The sequence below is a fragment of the Acipenser ruthenus genome, chromosome 9, assembly GCF_902713425.1.
Source record: "Acipenser ruthenus chromosome 9, fAciRut3.2 maternal haplotype, whole genome shotgun sequence".
Taxonomy (NCBI): domain Eukaryota; kingdom Metazoa; phylum Chordata; class Actinopteri; order Acipenseriformes; family Acipenseridae; genus Acipenser; species Acipenser ruthenus.
The window spans coordinates 29603575-29627224 of record NC_081197.1 but is presented as its reverse complement, the minus strand read 5'-3'; the positions used below and the strand labels follow the sequence as shown (position 1 = coordinate 29627224).

The 23650-nt window shown below is 35.6% G+C and overlaps 1 protein-coding gene across 1 annotated transcript; it reads right to left on the bottom strand.

Annotated features, from left to right (window-relative positions):
- Positions 1-15173: 15173 nt before the first annotated feature.
- On the bottom strand, positions 15174-20260 carry LOC117405518 (SLIT and NTRK-like protein 5). The gene is made up of 2 exons (XM_034008624.3): positions 19743-20260; positions 15174-17880 (listed from the first exon to the last, which is right to left on the bottom strand). The coding sequence occupies exon 2, from the start codon at positions 17819-17821 to the stop codon at positions 15221-15223; it is 2601 nt and encodes an 866-aa protein (XP_033864515.1). The 5' UTR covers positions 17822-17880; positions 19743-20260; the 3' UTR covers positions 15174-15220.
- Between the last annotated feature and the right edge of the window lie 3390 nt (positions 20261-23650).

Genomic DNA, 23650 nt, shown 5'->3' with positions numbered 1-23650 from the left:
ATTAAATAATCATTTTATTGCTAAAAAGTAAAATCTTACAGTTTATGGCAAATGTCTCCTCAAACCAATATAAAGCAAAACCAGGCAAGTGTCTCTCATTGCACATGCAACACATACTGTTTTATTTGAACCTGTTTTATTTGACATCAATTTCATAAAATGTAATTCTGTGATTAAGAAACTACTATATAAAAGGGAAAATATATGATTTGTCTAAAAAGGTGAAAGTAATGGTATTAATTAATTCATTAATAAAGGAGTGTTAGATAGTCAGCCAATTAGTATATCATGTCAGTCATGCTGTTTACAGTGATGGAGGATGGATGGAGCTTGTTAAATGCTAAATAATGACAATGTATATTTACCCAATGTACAGTGCAGATTAACATTATTACTTTGTGTTTATTTCTTTCACAATTATGCTATGCCTCCTGATGAAATGGTATTGAACAATAACAGTTAAAATACAGTCGATAACAGGACAAAGTATCTGTGTAAACTAAACTTGTTCTAAGAATACCTGACAGGCTGAGGGCAAAATGGCAGTGCATCATAATGGCATCCCACTGTGTTGTGTGAGCTATTTGTGTTCTATTTAAAGCATATGCCAGATTATGCATTTACATATACAATTATTCCAAGCACAGTCAGCACTTTGCACACAAATATGTGAGGAAAAAAATCTAAACAAAATATATTGCATATTAGGATAAATGTTACAAGTGTATCTGACAAGCAAGCATAATCCAGCCCATAATACAGCCTTGAACATTTACATATTTACACATTTAGCCATGTTGGCCAGGAAGTAATACAATATTATAATAATGTAACAGATAGTGAAAAAGAGAAAGTTAGAGCAACCCACTAATAGGAGAAAATGTGTCAAGCAAACACTTGTCTCCTACCGCTGTGTATCTTGCTGAAGCAGCATCTTTTGTTTTAGCTATTGACTCCTCACAGTTTCAGAAAGGAAGTTTGAAGAAACTTAAAAATGCCAAACTTCAAAGAAACACTGGAGTACTGAGCAACAATCCAGTTCCAGAGGAATCTACTGCAAATGATAAACTTTATATCTGGATATTAAGAAGACCAACCAGGAGGAAGGAAGAAAGCTAGCCTGACAGTAGTAGACTTCTCAATACAATGGGAGCGAGGGGGAGAGGGTTCAAGATTTTAGTGGGTTAGTGAAACAACCACCTCAAAGAAGATTGACTAGTTGAGCATATGCAATGGCCACAGCTGGTCTTTTACAGAAAGTAGGCATTGTTATTGTAAAGTACAAAATGCTTTTTGGATTAATTATTCATTCATTCTTAAATTTCCTGTTCATGTAATGAACTGATACTTCTCTCAATGACCACATTCTAGGTTCAAGCTCTTCATATAAAACATAGAGTTTATACTTTTGTAACATCTATCCTGGCAGGTTTCTTAGGCTCACGATTCAGGAAAACAACATCCTAATGGGTATAGTGTAGTTGAACTATCATCTCTGCTGTATTATTATTATTATTATTATTATTATTATTATTATTATTATTATTATTATTATTGCTTCAGCACAAGGAAGACACTTATTGATGGGGACAACAGTAGACACATATTGATGGGAAACATACAATTTAAGTTTCACAGAAATCCCCTCAACAATTTTGTAGGACCACACTGAATTAATGAAAAGCATATTTGCAGCTCTCGGTAGGAATCGGTGCGCATCACCTCAGTAGTAGCAGTCATCAATAATTGTTGGTTACATGCAGCTGACAAAGGTTTTTGCTGGTCAGGTTCTTCCTGTAGGACCTAGAACCATTGCAGAGGTATTTGCACAAAGCCAGGCCCTTTTCATTCTATGTGTGTTCCCGTAATGGATTTTCAATAGCAATTTCTGACTAAAGTGCATCTGAGGGAGCATGTAGAATAGGAAGTTATTAATCAGCACCTTGGCTCTCAACACCAGAGACTGGATGCACAACGACAGCGAGTTTCAACTGTTCTGTCACAGCCACAACAATACAATATTGAATAAAAGCTTTACTGTTTCACCTATCATGCTCTTTCACACCGTTGATAATACCAACAACTCCATGTTACACAATGGCATCTACCTACTGTGGACTGTTGTCAGCTATTGTGCTCTATCCTTCACATAAAGACAATCTCAGGAACAAAAAAAAAATACTGACATATGTGACAGGAGTGAAAGGAGTCCCTCTTGTAATTTGCCCTCCCGACTACTGGCAGCGCTGTGCAGGAAGGACCGAGACACAGGAGAATGGCTGAGTCATGGTTGGGGCAGAAGCCACAGTGGGGGCGGCCATCTTAACTTGGGGCAGGACCTCATGGTTGAGCCCCATTATTGCAATCAGCTGTGCTGCGCTCGACGATTGGCTGAGGTGGGGCAGTGCACTGATTGTAGGGGCAGGGCTCGGCACCATTTAGGCTGTGGGGTTCTACCATTTGGTCTCCCTATCCTGGACTGAGACAGTTGTGCTGCGTGAGCTCTGAGTTTTGTTCTTTTGTTTGTTTTGTTTATATTCAGATTGAGGATTCCCAGACCGGCTGCCTTCGGGTCCGGACTTTCCCTGAGATCCTGGGAAGCTGCAGGAATTACTTGTCCTGTTGTTTTGAAGAGGGAGCCCGAGCCACCTGCTGTGGTGTGGATCATTGAAAAACCCTGTGGCAGTGTTTCTCTTTTGTTTGGACTATTTGTTTTTCATTTCAAGCCTCTGCTTACCATAGCTGGTAACAGAGGCAGTTTCTTGTGCTGCAATTGTGTTGGAACCCTCTGCTCGGGACTTTGTGGGGTTTTTTTTCTTGTGGGAGTTATAAATAAAAATCCAACCCCAACTACGTGCTTCCTGTCTCCATCACTTCTGTGTCACATCACTTCCTCCCATAACCCACCACACATAGAAAATAAGATCGCTTGTTAAAGGACAATACATTGAAAAAAAAAGCACGAAAAGCAATACAGACAACATAAAATGGTGTGAACTGGATGTCATGAGCCAGCTCAATCGCCCAAAACAGCGCAACAACATCTAAGTTGTTGATGCTCTCTCAGAACTGACCAAATAAAATTGTAAATTGACGTATTGATTGTGTTTTATTTGTTTGCATCATTAATATTTGACACAACAGTAAATCCAACACAACTTAAAAGAAAGGAGAGAATCTCTGACAGCACGAGCCTCCTCAGATCGCTCCTGTCAAATTGAAACTGGCGACTGAGGTAAATTTCAGAGTTGCCAAGTCCGCTTATAATAAGCAGAATTGGGCTTGTTTTTTGAGAGTCGCTGGCTGGAACTTGCATAAACCCCCATACTCTAACATGGGTCGCTTGTTTTGGGCTTGTTTTAAAAGGCAGTGTCGCTTTTTTTTTTCTCGTGAGACTTGGCAACACTGGTAACTTTCCCCGTCTGTCACAGCAGGCAGTGCCAATTTTGGGAACTAACTAATGCTGCACTTCAGTCCGTTTCATCAGTAGCCGCCACCTCCCTTTTAAGTGCCCACTGCCCGTATTTGCATAAAATGATTAGACCTTTGAGAAATCCTTTTTTTATTTGTGGAATTTTGTGGGTAGCAGAGACAGGGTTCACTATAATACCACCTATGGAATGTGTTGACAGATTTCAAGCTTCAGAGTGATTAGATAATTATATTAATGAGGAGACTGAAAATATATGACATGTGCAGGTAAATTATGACAAGGATTTTTAAAGATTACATACAAGATTAATTATATACCTAACAGAACGTGTTTTAAACAAGCAGTAACAACCTGCTTGAAGTAAAATACAATTAAACAGACGCATATAAAAATGTATTTGGTGTGTTGACAGTTAGGGACTTTACAGCTCTGTTGTAAATACTGTTACAATGCAATTGATCCCAGACCCATCTCCTCTTCACAACCCTGAATTGATCCCCAGTTTAACACTTAATAGTATCACTCATTTTCACAGGTTGCATGGGTCTCCACCTCACATTTTGGGAGCTCCGGTTAAAGATTCAGTTTAACGTTAACAATGTAAAATATATTTAAACTGTAGCTTTTTCTACTCCAGTAGTACCCGAAACAACAAAAAATCCCCACTGGGTCAATTGCAGCGTACCAGTGGTTTAGTCCACTTCAAGCCCACTTACTTTGGGACTAAAAAATCACCAGCAATGAAATAAATGAGTCCCACTTGCAGCGTATTCATCAGAAGATCCAGGTCATTAGTTTAGCCAAGTTAGACTGGTAATGGGAACTAACCCATAGACCAGTATATAGAAAATATAAACCAGAATTTTAGACGATTTGGAGAAACATTTTCTATGCACTGTAGTGCAAATATAAGGAAATACTTCCCAAAAATGGGACTTGCCAAACAAAGCACTTTATCCTATATTTTAAAAAATTCTATTGATGGTAGATGTGTTCCGAGGACTCTTTTTAAAATTAAGTCCCCAAAACAATTTCATTTTACTTGAGTAAGTGTTCCCTATTAAACTGCAGTAGTTTTGTCCTGGGGAATCATTCCTGAATTTGTATTATCTTTAGCCTCAACAGGGTTTATTGTTATAGATTAACTGTATAATAAAGGTACAAAGCTGAAACAATATTCATGTTCTTTAACAGAAACTCCCTTCACAGTCTACCAAGCGAAACACAAGGATGAAAAACAAAAGTTCTAGTTTAAAAAATAAATACAACATAGCACAGTATAATATTTGTAAAGAGCAATGTACAAGGAGGTATGATAAGCAGAGTAAGCAGAACAGTACAAATACAAAAACATGGTAAATGCACAGTATTCATATTGAAAAAGCAATTATAAGTTTAATATTACCATGTCCATTTTTTTATAAGGGCTGCAGGGGTGTATTGGAAGTTTTAAAACCTTATGCTTATGATCCGATCAACTTTTGGTACCCTGCAATTGGGATTAGCAATGGTACTAACATTAGTCCATGCAAGTGGATCAAACCCACTTAGTCCCCCTGTTGGAAATGATGTACTATGATAGAAATACTGCACTGTTACAGACCTAAAAAATACATTCTATTTTATTTCACTTCCTAATTCTGTTTACTGAATTGCCATTTATGTCCCTTTAGTTTGACCCAAGTGAAGGGAGTGTATCCTCTGCAATTTTTTGGCCGCCATACACCAAATGAAATATCATTGAAATGATGAAGTCCATTAGAGGTGACTGATGACATGTAACCTTTTTTGATAAACTGTACTTTATGTATAGCCATGACATATTTATTCTGTATAGAAATTGTTGTATGTGCTGTATATACAAAAAAAAAAATTGTGCAACATATTACCCTTTCAATGATGATTTCTAATCCATGAAGTGCAACGTGTAAATGGAAAAACATATTTAGAAATAAAGGATGGGCAATTGATCTGTAGTCTCAACTGTTACTGGTATATCATATACTATACAATGAAAGACATTTTTTAACAACATATTCACTATGCTATGCTTTTACCTCAAAAGTACTTTTTAGAAGTGCAATGTCAATGTGTATTATTTTTGCATGTCTTTTCTTAACTTTGTAGTATCTCATATATACTGTATATATTAGTATACATTCATTTTTAATTAAACAAACAGGGTGGCCGTGAACATAAATAATGCATCTAATAAAAGATAGAAACAAATAATGTACTGAAATAAACTGTATATTGTTTGACATGGTAAGCAGTTGCTTACTTCCTTTTTTAATTCAAGTTACAATTCAGTGTTGACTGGAATAAAAAGAACAAAGTATAACTGACTGATGTTGTTTTCCATGAGGGAGTTGATTACTTAAAGCAAAGTATACACCAATTTTGTATTAGGAGAGAAAAAAAAAACACTTAATCAATACCACATACATAATGGACTGATTCATTGATTATTTCATTAGCCAATTACTTGATTAGAGAAAATGATCAATCAGCATGTCAATATAAAAAATAATATGTTTTGTTTTTTTGAATGATGGTAAATCAAATCAAACAGTAAATATTCAGGATTTGCAGAAAATCTAATATTTTAAATTGTACAGAAAACCTAATATTTTAAATTGTACAGAAAACCTAATATTTTAAATTCACATGTGATATCAATTCAAGTCCATGCAATACATTTGCTGCCCCATTTTTCCTCTAGTTGTGCATGCTCTTGAAATAATAACATAACCAGGCAGACAGAAGATAAGGGCAGAAAACAGTTTCAAATCAATAAGCAAGGGAGAGCAACAAGCCATTACAAACAACATGAAAATCCATTTAGGAATAAATTGTTTCAGAAAGGGTTGGTCACACTAACCCAAAATGGATTGTCTTTCCTTAATTCCAGGTTAAAAGCCAACCTAACCTTGCACAAAGGATTGACCATTTAAGTCTTCAACCACAAGCAAATGCATGTACTTAAAGTGATGGAAATCTGATTTGGCAGCATGCCATGGAGTTCTGGAGATAATCCACATCTCATCATCATTGTTAACTAATGAGAACTGACCTGCATGTCTTTTTACAAACACACTTCTAATATCTGTTCACAACTCCTTCAATGGTAGCAATACCTGTGTATCTGAAGTAAACACAAGATGGATGACGAGAGAAAAAGCAAATTGTTCAGAGCCTGTGTGGATGCCTGAGCAAAACAGGAAAGAAAATGTATGCTATGCTGTTTCAGTATGGTAGGTAAGGGTGACAGACCTATTCAAATTGGAGCTCACATCTTCATATTAAAAAACGAGAATGCTGAAAAAGGCTAATTAAGTGAAAAGAAAACCAAAATCAATATTTTCTTGTGTTGAAGAATCTCTTTGGAATGGAAGAGTGCAGAGCTCCAGAGCTTCAGAGGTACTGTAAGTGGAATAGTGACTGAAGTTTGTAGTTAAAAAATACCAGCACAGGATGTGAGGAATCAAGGGGTTATAAAAAAAAAATAACCTTCATTTGAAAGGTTATATCTCCTTTTCCATGTTCTATATGTATTCATTGTCTTTCAGATGCCACTGAACGAGTTGTGACTCTTTTGTTAATTTAGACACATTCAAGCTAATTGATCTTTGTATTGCCTTACAAAATGGCAAAAAATAATTAAACATTATACACCATTTATATATCTTAAATTGGAGTTGTCTTAAGCATCATGTTTAATATATTGAGAAAATGACATAACAAGTGTTAATCAATGACATAACAACAACAACAACAACAACAACAACAACAACAACAACAATAATAATAATAATAATAATAATAATAATAATAATAATAAATATTTGCAAAATCAGCAAGTAACAGAGAAGTTATACACAATTCACAATTGTATTAATAAATAAATCTTTCTGTAACATTTTAAATTAATGAAAAATCTGTGTAAAACAGCCTCTTTTTATGAGCATGCTGTAAAATAATTTTACAGATGGGTACTTTGAAGCAAATTCTATCAGGAATACATTTGTATAGCAGTTTCTTATTTAAAAAAAGTCTCTCTCTCTCTCTCTCTCTCTCTCTCTCTCTCTCTTTCTCTCTCTCTCTCTCTCTCTCACACACACACACAAACACAGTTTTCTTTTGTGAACATACTCCAATCCAAGGTCAACAACAATCTTGGTCTACAACAATAGGACATGTTTGCCTCAATGCCAGCATATAAAATCTGTGACTCAATTTCTGAAGCCTGTTCTAGGCAAGGCAGACATCTCCATATTGAAATCATTCATTAATTTTGCACAGAACCGCATCGTCATCTTGTGAAGGTTAGGTGACAGCTTTGTCCTAAACCTATTTGCTATATTTGTGCAGTTTTAAATGTATTCTGAAATGGGTCAATTCAGGATACATACTTTACTTTCAAGGTTATGACATAGTTTATTATCCTTGTGTAAATTCAAGGTTTATTTTAAATAAACTAACAAAGGCATTTCATAAAAAGTAAAAAATAATAATCTGGAAAGTGTTATGAATAAAATGTGACATTTGCATGATACAAAAAAATATGCTTTTTAATAAATGTCAGACTAAGCTTATAGCTTAGTCTTTATGGCGAATAAATAAAATAAAGGCTGTTTTTGCACTGCATGTGTGGCTGGTATTGCGAGTAACTACAATCTAAGTGATTTTCTTCCAACACAGGGTAGATGACGTAAATCACAGTGCAGCGATGCAGTTAAGCTGCTTGACACACTCAGGAAAGCAATAGATCAACCTGTTCTTTTTGGGCAGATATCCTAAGGTATGGCCTAGGAGTCAGTAACACAGTTGTTACAATTTATCAAATGACAGAGTTACTGCAGTATAGGTTTAGCTGCTCTGCAACTTAAAACAATAAGCATAGGAAATACATGTTCATTTTCTTGTGAAAGGCTTGTGTTTACATTACACATTATTATGTTAAAATATTAAAGTTTGGAATGTACAAAACCCTAACCTTTCCCAAATTCCAAAACACGGAGAAGATATATAAGCAAACATGTATCAAAATGTGTTATTTTCTCCTGTTCTCCTAAGGTAGACTTCTATCTTAGTTTTTTTTTTTTTTTTTTACCAGATTTATAAACCAAAAAGCTCATTTTTTATATATATATATATAAAAAGATTCAAAATATTTACACTGTATATCTTCATGTACTTTATTAGACAAGTCATGATGTGGCTAAAAGATGAACTACACATGCATTAAATTACATCTTTTTTGTTTTGGATCACTGTTATATACAGTATTGTACATTTGTCCTTTTTCCAAATTTAAAAGGCCCAAGTCTAATGTTGCCTCTGCTGCAACCCACTTACCGCTCAACAGGACTGAAGCTCAATGAGAGACCTCTCCTCCCACTGTTGAGCCCATCTCTTTTCACCCACTGATGCTAATATTTCCAAGCTACTAAACTCTGTGGGCAAAGCCAAGCCTGGTTCGTCTGTCTAGTCTTGTCGGAAGCCTGACCACTAGGGGTGGCTGAAGCACTGTGAGGTGAACTTATCCCAGCCGACTTTTCCTCCACAAATCTATGGGAGTGCAATGACCAATGCTTTTGTTGTTGTTGATAACATTTACTTGATCCAGCAACGGATTCTAGCAAGTCGTGCAAGGTACCTGGACTTACTGCAGAAGACAGGGAGAAATTTGTGGAAGAGCAGAATAATGCAAGTATTAGAAAAACAAGTAACATAAATGAAAATTTATCAGAAATTACCTCAGCCACATGCCCTCTATGGAATGTTAAGCAGTATAGACTGATGACCTTCAGAAAACAGAGAGTCCAAAAAAGCCAATCATGTTTTCAAACTCTGATTCTTAGGAATATTAAATGTTGTTTTCCTGTGCCACAATGCACCCAAACAAAAGATAATAAAATACAAAAATACTGGTGTTTCAAATTAAATACATTTTTTAAATTCTGTTTTCCAATGTTATTTTCAACACTTCTTCAATGGCAGTCGTTCTACAATTTCTGTCTGTTATGTAACCATGTATTATAACCAGAGTTGGAGAAATGTGTTACTTAAGTACTTTTGTCAATAGCGAGGTAATATAACACATTCGATTTTTGATGGGAGCAATAAATTAATTGCTTTTCACAAAAAATAAACAAGCTCATCTCGTTACCTTTTCTCTGTTGTACACCTACATTGGTGGTCTTTTCTTTTTTTAAGCCAAAGAAGTACATTTCAGTTCAGTTGGTGTAAATGTGAACTGCTCTTTATTTTAATTTCAGTCAGCACGACATGCCGTCAAACCAAAAACAATAACAGCTCTAACTGCATGCATGCATACAATCAGGGTTAACTTGCTTGAGTTTGTTTGTAAACAAAGCGTTTGAAATAGTTTGACTGAATGTACACTTTGAATAACTCAAATTGCATACATACGAAAAATACTACAGTATAATTGATGCATAGATATATAATATGCATTTACAAAATATATGTGTGTATTGTGAAGGAAAAGGGCTAGGGCCCTTTAAGAAAACAGCCCCAGACAGAAAAAAACTACACATCCCAGAAAGCTCAGCATCAGAGTCAGGAAGGGGCAGGGCCTGGGGATATATAAGGAAGCAGGCAGAACAAGCCAGGTGTTGTGGTGGGGAGACATTCCCGGACTTGTTTGGCATGCTGACCGGCTATTACAAAGACCAGCTTTATAGTAGGTAATTACGCAACACTGTATTGTATAGGTTTTCCAGTTTTTGTTCGCCTTTGACTGTTTTGTTTAAAGCGTTTGTTTTACGACTGCATTTGCTATCGTTTTGTTTGCACTGTTTATTTGTTGTTCCTTTGTGTGGGAACTGCCCCGTAGACATAGCGGGATATTTGTTTATTTGGAACGGCAGCAAAAGTTTAATCGCTGTCCCGGCGTATTATGACAAGTTATTGGGATCTATAACGTATGTGTATGGGGGAATCCTGCAAGTAAAAAAAAATAAATAAAAACACACACAGAACACTCGGGTGGGGTAGGCAAAACACTGTTTATTGCGACAAAGTTCTTGTTTGGAGCTCGTCGTAAGCTTGCCGGTTGTCCATTGGATGCGGGGCCTCCTTCCTGTGTGGACATATCGGGGAAACCAGCCTGCCGCAAACCCGCTCCAGGGTTCAGCAAAGGGAACCCAGCGATCACCTCTTTGTTCCACTCCAGCCTCCCGTCAGAGGGAGCACAAGGAATACTTACCTGTACTGTTCTGGCTCTCCAGCAGAGGGAGCCCAGCGACCCCATACCTGTACTGTTCTGGCTCTCCAACAGAGGGAGCCCAGCGACCCCATACCTGTACTGTTCTGGCTCTCCAGCAGAGGGAGCCCAGCGACCCCATACCTGTAATGTTCCGGCTCTCCAACAGAGGGAGCCCAGCGACCCCATACCTGTTACTGTTCTGGCTCTCCAGCACAGGGAGCACAGCGACCCTCTACCTGTACTGTTCTGGCTCTCCAGTAGAAGGAGCCCAGCGACCCCATACCTGTAATGTTCCGGCTCTCCAACAGAGGGAGCCCAGCGACCCCATACCTGTTACTGTTCTGGCTCTCCAGCAGAGGGAGCCCAGCGACCTCATACCTGTACTGTTCTGGCTCTCCAGCAGAGGGAGCCCAGCGACCCCATACCTGTAATGTTCCGGCTCTCCAACAGAGGGAGCCCAGCGACCCCATACCTGTTACTGTTCTGGCTCTCCAGCAGAGGGAGCCCAGCGACCCCATACCTGTTACTGTTCTGGCTCTCCAGCACAGGGAGCACAGCGACCCCCTACCTGTTACTGTTCTGGCTCTGCAGCAGAGGGAGCCCAGCAACCCCATACCTGTAATCTTCCAGCTCTCCAGCAGAGGGAGCCCAGCGTCCCCATACCTGTTACGTTCCGGCTTCCCAGTAGAGGGTGCACAACGGCCACCTACCTGAACTGTTCCGGTGATCCTGCCGAGGAAGCAGTAGTCTGATTAGCCTAGTGAGGGTTCAAGAATTGAGATAGTTAGCTGCCCGCACAGGGCCCGTGTCTTGTAGATTTAGACAACTTTGTATTGTAAATATTGTAAATAAAAAGTACTCACCTTCAGAAGTACGCAAGTGCCTCATTCCTGCCAGGAAAACTACGCCCACTAGTGGCAAGAGCCAGTACTTGTGTCACAGTATCTATTACATTATGTTAAGTAATTTATGAAACACAATGCTTTATATACATTGTCATTTTTTTTCCCAACTAGCGCTTGCTATTCTCTTATAAAAAGCCTTTATGTAACTTCAGTCGCTTTTTTTCACTCCTTATGAATTCTGCAGTCGCATGTAGTGTAAAGATTACAATTTACTATTTGCTATATCCAATACATTATTAAGAGTTGTTTGTTTGTTATACTACAAACATGTTTGATACATTTAATAAATGAATTACCAGACATACCATAGTTAAATAGTAAACAATAGTCACAACAACTGTTTCACAGGACAAGACAAGAAAAAGAAATATAACAGGTAACATAACGGGTAATATAACACGCTACTTTTTATTAAGTAATAAGTAAGGACGTTAGTTTTTTTCTAAAGAAACGAGTAATGAGTAACAAGTAACTTTTTTTCAATAACGTGCCCAACACTGATTATAACAAATAATATACAGGTACACCAAAACTGTATATTTAAGGCTGTAATTCTATCTCTGGTTTCTGGTGACATTGATAAATCACTCGAGCTACTGCTCTCTTGACTTACATGTCACCAGAAACCATAATAATAATAATAATAATAATAATAATAATAATAATAATGGCATCTTGTCATAAAATTCAATTTGAAACTAGACCTAGCAGTGATAATAAAGAAGCCAGAAGTAAATATTTTAACAAATTCAAATCTGATTGCTTGGTGGTACACAGCACACTCCCAGAACAGTTCCAGCTCATGGAGAATATAAAATGTCTGTTGAAGTCACATGACAGGCCACAAAGCAACATATTTCAAGATATCTTTAATACAGTTCAATATATTACCACCTTTAGGTTGTACATTAGTGACATGTATTGTATATCTTATTAAGCAAAAAATGGTATCCATTCATTGCAATACCTTTAAAGATACCATAAGAAAGTAAAAGTATTAGAAGCATAAAAAAAACACATAGGAAAAAACTCACATCAAACCAAAAACAAATGATGTGTCTATGATGATCACAAACATAAATGGATGTGTGTCCATTCACAGTCTTACTAAATGTCACATAAGATCACTATTATTATTAGTGTAGTTTGTTCTATAGATTTAGTCAGATTCTACATACTGTAGAAATCCAGTTTTGTTGTTGATCTTACTGAGAGTTTTATTTTATTTATTTTTACTGAATATATATATATATATAAATATATATATATATATATATATATATATATATATAGGGTTAAAAAAGATGATAAAATATGTTAATAAAAAAGTGAAGGGATTACCAATATACATTTAAAATATATATATACATTCTCAAGGGACATACCGTTTTGGAACATATGGTTTTTAATATTTAAAAAAAATTATCTGAAAACATTTGTTGTTTGATGCTATAAATACAATCATACATTAATTAATAGTTCTTTGAAAAACACATCCCTCTTAAATCATCAGGAAATATAAATCAGGAAATATAAATATTAGATATTTAAATAGACTAGATATGTCATTTGCTCTGTATTTATTAACATGTGTTCTTTTCTGTCATTAATCCAAATGTAAACAATGTCAATACATATTTTAAAAAGTGAAGAAATAATAATAAAAAAATGTTTTAGTTTATTATGTAATAATTGATTTCTGTAAAACATTGCACTGAAATGTTGCAAGTAAAAAATCTGATGCAATTCATTAAAGCAATTACAACACGTATTCTGGATTAGTATTAGTGGATATATTATTTGTTGAAATATATAACCATAACATAAGATTTGTTTGTTTCATATCTGAGCCAGAAATGGAGGGAGAGAGAGAGAGAGAGAGAGAGAGAGAGAGAGAGAGAGAGAGAGAGAGAGAATGAATCCAAGTAAGGCAGTTTAAGCCTTACTTGGATTTAAAGAGGAAAAATTGAATACAAGGAAATAACGGTAAAATCAAATGGTATTAAATGTATATTGTTATGAAAGCATCCAATGACCAACAATAGTAATTGATGATTATTATTATTATTTATTTATTTATTTATTTATTTATTTATTTATGTTTGTATAATTTCTGGTACAACAGAAAAAAGTTTTTTTTCATGTTCATGTACTTTCTCATACCATCTTGAAAACACAACAAACGGAATTAAGTTTGAAATCGGAATAATGTGTCCAATAATATAGACATTCTTAGATACGGTATGAAGTAATTATTTATTATTATTATTCATAAACGATTAAAAAAATACATATGCTGGGATAAACAACAAATATGTAGCCAGATCGTACACTGATGCTATCCTTGTTCCTTGCTTTTCAGATGCTACAGCTCCCTTTAGGTTGTCAGAGATTATTCAGTCAATTGCATTGTCTTTTATGGCTCCACAATAAACACAATTCTGTACAAGTGCAAGTGTATTCTGATTGACCAAGTAGTCAAAACATATCTTTGTGAATGAATAATCAAACATCATTAGGATTAAACAGATTTTTATATTTTACCTCCCTCACTAGTCAGTTGCATTTGCAATAGCTGCCTCAATTAAAATGTGTGTATTGGCCAACATGTCATTTAAATATAGTTAGTAAAAACCTGACATCATTATCTTTTACATATATTTTGGTCATATAGTGCAATATGTGGAAAGCAGTCACAGACTAAAGAAAAAAATAGTGAGGGAAAGAGAATTGACAATATTTGTATAAAAATAGGTGCTACTTTAAAATATCATATTCTACAAGTTAATTATTACTATATATATATATATTATATATATATATATATATATATATATATATATATATATATATATATATATTAAACTCGTAATGACTTGTCTGAGATAAAACAATAAAGACCCATTAAGGTCTCCTATTTCAAAAGTGCAGAAAGCATACAAAAACCCTTTTTTTTTTTTAAATGGAGCCTCACGTTGAAGTTGAGGTGTGCCAACTTTCATTAAAGCCACTTTGGCTATGTAGGGTAAAAGTTATATAATCAGGAACAAAACCTTTAACTGCAATAAGCAATAACACAATGTTAAATGAAGAATCACTATGCATCTGAAAGTATATGGTGGAGTTTAATAAATGATGTCCCTAAATAGTTAAAGACAGGGTTCTGAGATCATTTAGCGCCAGAGCAGATGGAAATAGCATGTGCACTATAATGCACAGTAGACAGTTTGCTGTTTAGAACAGGAAGTGATCAATAAACTGCTGTGTATCACAATGCGATTAACTTCCTTAGAAGATATATAGATAAAATTACCTGTACAGCTACTTGAATGTGGATTTTTTTTTATTAAAACCATTCTTCAAAAGTCCACTATTGATGTCCACAAATTCCTCATGTAATTAAGAAAACAATTAACTTGATATCATTGTGAAGTGTTTGAGAACACAGTGCGGCACACCCCACTTGGTGGTAGTCTTTGAAGGTGGTTATATATATAGTTCTATTATCATTAATACAGGTGGCACTTAACCCCCTGTATTAATGATAATATATATATATATATATATATATATATATATATATATATATATATAATGTGTGTGTGTGTGTGTGTGTGAGAGAGAGAGAGAGAGAGACAAATCTGCAGTTTAAAATTGGCTGAAAGTTGTCTGTTTCTCAAGAACTTCGAGGTAGTCCGGCTCAACTTGAAGTTTTGCTTTTAGTTCCAGATACTCGTTTCTGTTGGGTTCAACAAACACAGTACTTGGTGTTGTACTATACAGCACAGTTTCTCGTATCCTTTCTGGATGCAAATATTGACGCCTTACATCATAGTTTGGCATGTAAGCATATGTAGCAGGACCGCTGTACTTATATTCAATATTGTTTCCAGGTGATTGTTTCTCTGGCTCTAAAATACCTCTGTAAAAATTCTCTGCATCTTGCACTGGTGAAGACTCTTCTCGAGGTTCTATGGTACTTACACTGTAAGGCTGACTTATTAAATGGTTGTCTCTTTCCTCCCCAGTGTTATTTATGTAAGTAACTTTCAATTCATGTAGATCTCTGTAATCCTCAACAGAATCTCCTTCTCTTGATCGGTAAATTGGATTTTTGCACATGTGGCCCAGTGGGTGAGGGATGTATTCATACACATGCCCACCAGGAGTCTTTACTTTGGGAACTGATCTGTTGCTGTAAACACTGTACTGTAGGTTAAATGAACTTACATCTGAATTGTTGGTGCTTGTACGGTCGCTTTGAGACTTTTTTCGTTTCTTCATTACTACCACGAAAAGTCCTGCAGCTACAAAGACTGACATGATGAAAACCAAAAGAAGGCTTAGAATTAAAACAGACAATGGTACAGAACTTGGTTGTGTATTATACTTAATAGATGTTTCTGTGGTGGTGGTTCTTTCTGGAACTGGTTCTGCAGAAGGAGGAGGAGTTGAAACTATTATATCAGAATAATCAGGGCAAAGAAAGTCTGACTTGATGGATATCATATCCTCCCCAGACAATTTCTTTGGAGACCCACATATCACATTGTTTACAACGGTGCCTGTGTTAAGTTGTTCCAGCCAAATCTTCATGCCCACTACATCACATGTACAGTCCCAGGGATTTTCATATAAATCAATTTGTACTAGCGATCTTAGTTGATCTAACACACCACTTACTGGTAGATATGTGAAATGATTACTCCTAAGATTAAGTCTGGCCAGTGTCAAACCTGAAAATATGTCTCCAGGTAAAGTTCTCAGAAGATTGTTATTGAGAAAAAGTAGCTGGAGATTTGGTACATATTGAAAGGTACCTAAAACAATTTCTCTTATAACGTTATATTCTAAGTATAAATACTGTAGACTCTGAAGACCATAAAACATATCTGCAGTGAGTCGCTCGATTAAATTGCCATTTAAGTAAAGTCTTCGCAAATTAGTTAAATCCCCAAAAGCTCTGTCTTGTATGACAGCTATCCGATTGTTACCAAAATGGAGTAAATCTAATCCAGTTGCGTCTATGAAGTCAGATCTACGCACCACTGAGATGTAATTACCTGTAAGATACATCTTTTTAGGATTGTATGGTTTCGGTTTTAAATCAGCAACGTTTTCAATCTTTCTTTCTTGACAGTTAACATTTAGTCCCAGGTCAGAAATTTGTAAATTGCACGTGCAGGCAGTAGGACACTCCAAAGGCACTGGGGATTTGGTCTGATAAGCAATTATTGGTCCATAATTATATGTGTCTTTTGATGGGATCCGAGACGTGGGTCGCATTCTTGGCTTGTTTGACTGGCGGGTACCCTTTGTGGGTTTTGATGAAGATCTTAAAACTGCAGATGATGTAGCTGAAGCCGTCACAGCAGCAGGTGTTGTATGAAAATATCCAATAGTGCTTAAAGGTGAGTGTGGTCTCATTTCATATTCTGAAATAGCTCTTCTAGGGCAGAGTTCCTGTTTTGAAACCTCATCCAGATCTCTACCATGAAGTCGGAAAGGTGTTTCACACACGACCTCTCCAACAAGAGCGGAGTAGGAAATGCTTTCCAGCCAAGCCTTCAAAGCAATAAGTTCACAAGAACAATTCCACAGATTCTCTTCCAGCTGTAATTCCACTACTTTGTCCATGTGTTCCAAAAGGCCTATATAGGGCAACATTTTTAGTCTGTTTCCCCTCAGGTCAAGGTGGGTTAAAGGGACATGTCGAAAAATGTTACTTGGTAGACTAGACAACAAATTATCATTTAAGATAAGCACTTGCAGCTGATGCAGTTTACTCCAGGCATTGGGTTCAATAATGCTGATGTAGTTATAATCAATTTGCAGATATTCCAAACTTTCAAGTCCAACAAAGGTATCATCCCTTAAAATGTCAATCTTGTTATTGTTGAGATGCAATCTCTTCAATCCTTGAAGTCCATTAAAAGCTCCCGTTTCAACTTCTTGTATATCATTGTTACCTAGATGTAAAATTATAACACCAGTATAATTGATAAAATCATTTGGAGACAGTTTTTTTAAAAGATTCCCAGTTAACAGAAGATGATACATTGAGAAATGTATTGGACTGATTTCCGAAAGTCTGACTATCCCTCTGTTTTCACAACTCACAGTTAATATCCCATCTTTCTCTTCACAAGAACAAAGATTTTGACAGATTTCTCCATAATTGTCATACATCTCTATGAAAGTCAGAGATGTAACCGCCAACATGATGACCTGCAATATCCAGATATACATTTTCAGCAGATGGTGGTCCACACTCAGTATAGTGCAGTTTCTGTGCGTGGTGATGTCATCTAGAAAGAAAAAAAAAATGCATGTATTTTCTGGAGAATATTATGTCTTTTTAAAAAATACATTTAAATAATTTTTCAGAATACATAATACAAATCTAATTGTTATTGTTTCATTAAATCACATGTAATGTTCAATTTGCATGTAGTTTTTAATGTGTAAATTATGAGGAATATCTAAAACAAATACCATATTGTTTGCAGTTTTACACAATTCCAAAATTAATCTAAAATGAATCATTGGAAGTATATACCACAAATACAGCAACCGACAAACAAAGCAAGCTTTTCAATGCAATACTCTAGTTCCAAAACACAAACCCGTTTCACTTATTTAAATATGTTTATTTATACAAAAAAAAAAAAAAACATGGATGGATGGATGGATAATTATCACAAATCGTATTCAATTTGCAACGATAGGTGTATGATTTTCATACACCATTCTGTCTAGAGATATTGTTCGCGTTTTATAAATATACAGCTTTTTTTAAATCTGGTGTACTGCAACAGTGGTTTAACATTTAGTAAGCAGTGACAGCGAGATGCCAATGTACAACCGTGCACAGAAGAAACGACAGTATCATTACTGTCTTACAAGATCCAAGTCAAGACAAAATCAATCATAAACGAATGATACCTTCACAAAACATATTGAATGTTTTTTGGCTTTACTCACCCCTTATTTCCAAGCACTTGCAAATATTAAAATAAATAATGTATTTATATCCATGTCTAACATCACGCTTACTCCCAAAAGCTTGCAAAAGCAGCCTGGTAGAAGTAGGGAGATCGGGATCAATATCATAAAAACTGAAAAACCCCAATATTACAGACGTTGGAGGTGCTGATTAAGGCAACGATGACTGTCAGAGCTCTTCACCCTTCAGGCTAAAAGACACCCGAGTTGATTAAAAGCACAAGCGAATGACCTACGTAATTGATTTAATACTCAAATTCCATCTCGCAGAAAACAAATCCGATTTTCTTGCATTTGTCTATTCACCACACTTTATTTGGAAGAACCTATTGATACAGGGTCTTTAAAAGCAATGTCACTGGGGCTGCAAATTGTTTCCTTTTAACCTGGTTGCATTTTCCCCCAGCAACCAAGATGCCTGATTCCAACAAACTGGTGCTCTAAAAACGGGGAAATGCAACACAGAGCTCCCACACATTTTCTCCAGGAAAATCACTATATATATATATATATATATATATATATATATATATATATATATATATATATATATATATATATATATATATATATATAATGGTCATAAGCAATTAAAGACTATTGTTATGCAATCATAATCATTTTTGTTTTGTTGTCATGTAACTAAAAAGTGAATAAAAAGGAAACATTATGCTCAACAAAGCTGGAGATATCGTATGCACTAAAAATGTAACATATAAATAAGTACTTTAACCAATATTATTTATATTGCGTTCCTTTCTTCTTCTTCTTCTTCTTCTTCTTCTTCTTCTTCTTCTTCTTCTTCACGAAAAACGTTACATTATATTATTTCAATGTACCAATACCAAAACGAAACTTATCAAAACCAACGTTTATGGTAAAGTGACAACAAAAATAACTGAGGAAATGAGGACAAGACCATTTCCATTTTTTTTCTTGTTAATTACATTTAAATTATGTATGCCCCCTCCTTTAATCGTTTCAATGTGTTCAATGTTTAAATTAAGAGTGCAGGAATTGACATTTTTCAGTAGTTCGATCGCCTGGTAACCGCACTGCATTTGCCAGGTTTCAGTACCATAGACAGGGAACACCAAGGTTTCGATATGACAAAATACAAATAAAACACAAACACGGCTAGTTAATTAAATGAGGGGTTGCTTACCCGGTTGGGCTTCCAGGAAGCCAAAACATTGCAAAAACAGAGGATTTTATTTTCTCCAAATGACCAGACTCAGCTACGAAGATTTCGTCTGCTAGACTGTAAAATCCTTAAAGTACAGCTTCTGAGGTTTTTGGCTCTGTATACGGAGGCACGGACTGCACAAACTGCCTCATTGACGCTGGTAACGTGACGGTCAACCCCACAAAAGCAGTTTGCAATGCTTCTCTGAAAAGAACGGGCGTCCCTGTGGCGATTGCTTGCAAAGAATACAGAGTTCGTTTTTAAAGAACTATGTCTCATCAACCACACCAAAATATTATGCGTTGATAGTCTATTCATTTTAAAACTGTATTATTAGGATACAAATGAATGCAACCCCCAGTATCTTGCGAGTGGTATGGCTGGTATTGCTTTACCCAAACTGTCTGCTTATTCTTTCTTGTCCTTTTCAGGCAACTGCTGGCTACACAGACAGACACACTCACTCACACACACACACACACACACACACACACACACACACACACACACACACACACACGTTTGTATATTAAGAAAATTATACAAAAACAATCACAAAGATGTATTATTAAGGTACTTATAAAACAAGATTTATCGTGTAAACCTTAAAAATACTTCGACTTGTAAGCCAATTAGATTTTTCTTTTTTTAATGGAATTCACCTAATTCATAGTCGGATACCTCTACATCACAGCTAACGAGCTACGTGTAACGGCATCAATATTTAATTAAATCAATGCGGTTGTTTGCCACTAAGCTATTTCCACAAAAGCAGCTGAAAACTCGGACTGCTTTTATTATTCCAAAGATACTGCCTGTAGATGGCAGCAAAAGACGAACTATTGTGTGTGTGTGTGTGTGTGTGTGTGTGTGTGTACATGTGTATCATGTTTGGGATATACCATTTGACTGCACGTTAAACAAAAAATAAAGGAACACCTGCTACTTTTCATTTTGTTGGTAGTGTGCATTCTTTTTTTCATATCATGTGCAAGGGATGGGGGTACATTTATGATGTCTGTTTAGCCTAATGTTAACAGCATATAATAACTAAGATCATTTTAATCTCAAATACTTTTTCCTAGAGGTGTTTCACATTTAGTATATGTTATTGAACATCTATAAGAAGAACAATTAATCTGGACATATTTATACATAAATCTGACACAATGTCAAATTATAATTTCACTGTCATATTATAATCTCCCTTGTCTCTCAATCTGCAGAGGTCATACAAGAAATTAACTGTGTGTCATCAATAACATTAAAAGACGATCAAAATTCTACAAAAGCAAAGTCAAGTAGACAAGTGAAGAAGGCATCTGTCAAAACATGTGTATACTTAAACTCGTTTCCTATAGTTTTACCTGTCAATGGTGAATAGGGTTCCTATAGGCAACCAGGACACTTTTATTGTTCAGGAGGAAAAAAAAACAAACATAAAACCATTCTACAGTGTTTTTGCATGTTACTTAGACCCTGTTACTTTCCTATGTAAATAATGTCAGGTGTCATTCAGCAACTGTCTAGTGCAAGTGTGAATCTGCCTTCAGCCTTGTTTGATCAAGTGTACCATTATGGTTATCATACAAATGGAAACAGCTCAAGGGACACAGCGTCCTTAGAAAATAATACAGGCTCCCAGACCCCCATTAATCATGTCATAAATCTGTACTGGGAATGTGCCAGCTAGCTATACTTCTAAGCAAACACCAAAATGCTCCTTATTATGGTGAGATATATACTGAATAATTATGTGGAAGGTAAACATGTTCATGCTAAGATTTTAAACCAATACTAATATAAAGTGTTAACAAATGGTTAAAAACTAGCACACAAAATCAAAGCAATGTGTTCTTGCAAATGATTATATCAATAAAATCTAATAGTCAGAGAGTGGGATTTTAGGGTTATTTTGAATGACTGGTTTGATATAAAAATCTGTAGCTGTGCCTGTTTCATTTCCCACCATTTAAAGCCATATACAGATTTTCAGGACAAGCTCCCACAACTCAGAATTAGTACTGAATGGTATTTATTAGTCCATTTGGATGAGATGATGGACCTTTTGTTTTAATAAAAAGAAAAAATCAAGCTTGGGGAGGTGGAGAAATGTGAATTGAAAATAGGGTAAGTTACAGGTCAATTTATATTTTGTACGATTGGTGGAAAGGTAACATGTAGTAAATGGATGATAAATGTGTATTGTTATTATTATTACGGCTACAACATTATAATAACTGTCACTTTGGCTAGCGTATGTGTAGATTAGACATTATCTTTTATATTGTATTTTGCCTATATCTAACATTTTATCCTTGACTGTGGTCAGGACCCTGGATCTTGAAAATGCACCTCATAATAAATAACTAGCACATGTATAACAAACTTGATTAGAAGAACTTCTATCTTTACTGGTCATTTTAGAAAAAAATGGGAAACGAAAAAAAGGAAAAACACCACAAAAGCTTTTTCAGGTAAGGTAAAATTGTTTATAATTGTAAAATAACGCATGCACAACACTATAAAGGTTAGACCATGACAATGGAGCTTTAAGAACAGTACCTGCTATTATTTGACATTTTTCAGCACTTCCCTTTAATAAGTTGCATGTCAGAATTCTAGCTATAGCATTGTGAAGAAATGCAATTGGCAGCGATTGTGCTACTTGCATGAAATAAATGCTCAGTAAATACATATTGAACATTTTATGCTGAAACACCTGCCTAATTTCATTGGCTTACAAGCACTAAAACAGTACTGAAAATGATTGAACAGTAAGTTTTTCTTGGTTTGTCAGAACTTCTTAACTGTCTTAAAAAAAAAAAAATTGCCTCTTCACTACCAAATGGCCTTATTTGGGTCTGTCATTTACAGAACTGAGTTGCATTAAAAATGTTATAATAATTTATCCCAATGGATAGAAACACTGTTTCTTTGACCATTTCAGACCCTATAGAACTGCTGCTATTACAGTTTGGTGCAGTTTGAATGGTGTTGAAGATTGGACATCAATATAGTGAGAGCGGATTTCAGTTCTATGTCTAAACGGGTGGAGGGAAAAAGTCCAAGATCAGGAAAACTTGGAAAAAATTTAAATATTATGGGGCTACTCCTACACCTAACCTGTCTGCAAAATAATATGTATTACCCCCAAGAGATGCCATTGGGAAGGGTGAATAGGCATAATCTTAAAAGCATCAGTGATATCAGCCTTTGATAACCATGCTCATGTCACCGATATTTTAATGAAGTGAATAGCATCATCATATTTTGATATAGTATTTAGGAAGCTGCTCTTTGGGGATTGAACATTTGATGCTTGACACCGAGCCCCTCCTAGGGGAAGCCAGATCCAATTAAAAAAAAAAACAAGAAAAGGACAAAAAAAAAAATCAACACAATGATAGGGGATCCAGTTAACTTTGTCATGTCATTTTAATCATTCTAAAGATTTCAATGCCCCCCTCCCCACTAATTATTGTTTTTCCAAGGTTAAATAAACCTTTGTAGGTCATTCATTTAAGCCCTGAGATTAGTGTGGTTGAGTTTAGTTGGACTTTCTCTAGGGCCACAATGTCCATTTGGTAATAGGGTGACCAGAAATGATGACAGTATTCCAGATGTGGTCTCACCAGTGCATTATACAACCTCCTCATAACCTCATTCGATTTACTCAATACACATGTGACAGTGTACCAAAGCATTCTGTTTACCTTTTTAATTGCTTCCCCACACTGTCTGTTTGCTGACAGCGATTAGCCTATTAGAAAACCAAGGTACAGTAAGACAATTCATTTTAAAATGCTCACTTCTTTAAGGTAGAAAAATGTTTAAAATGTTTAGATTTAAAAGCAATTATTAGGCATGCCACTGGCATTCAATTT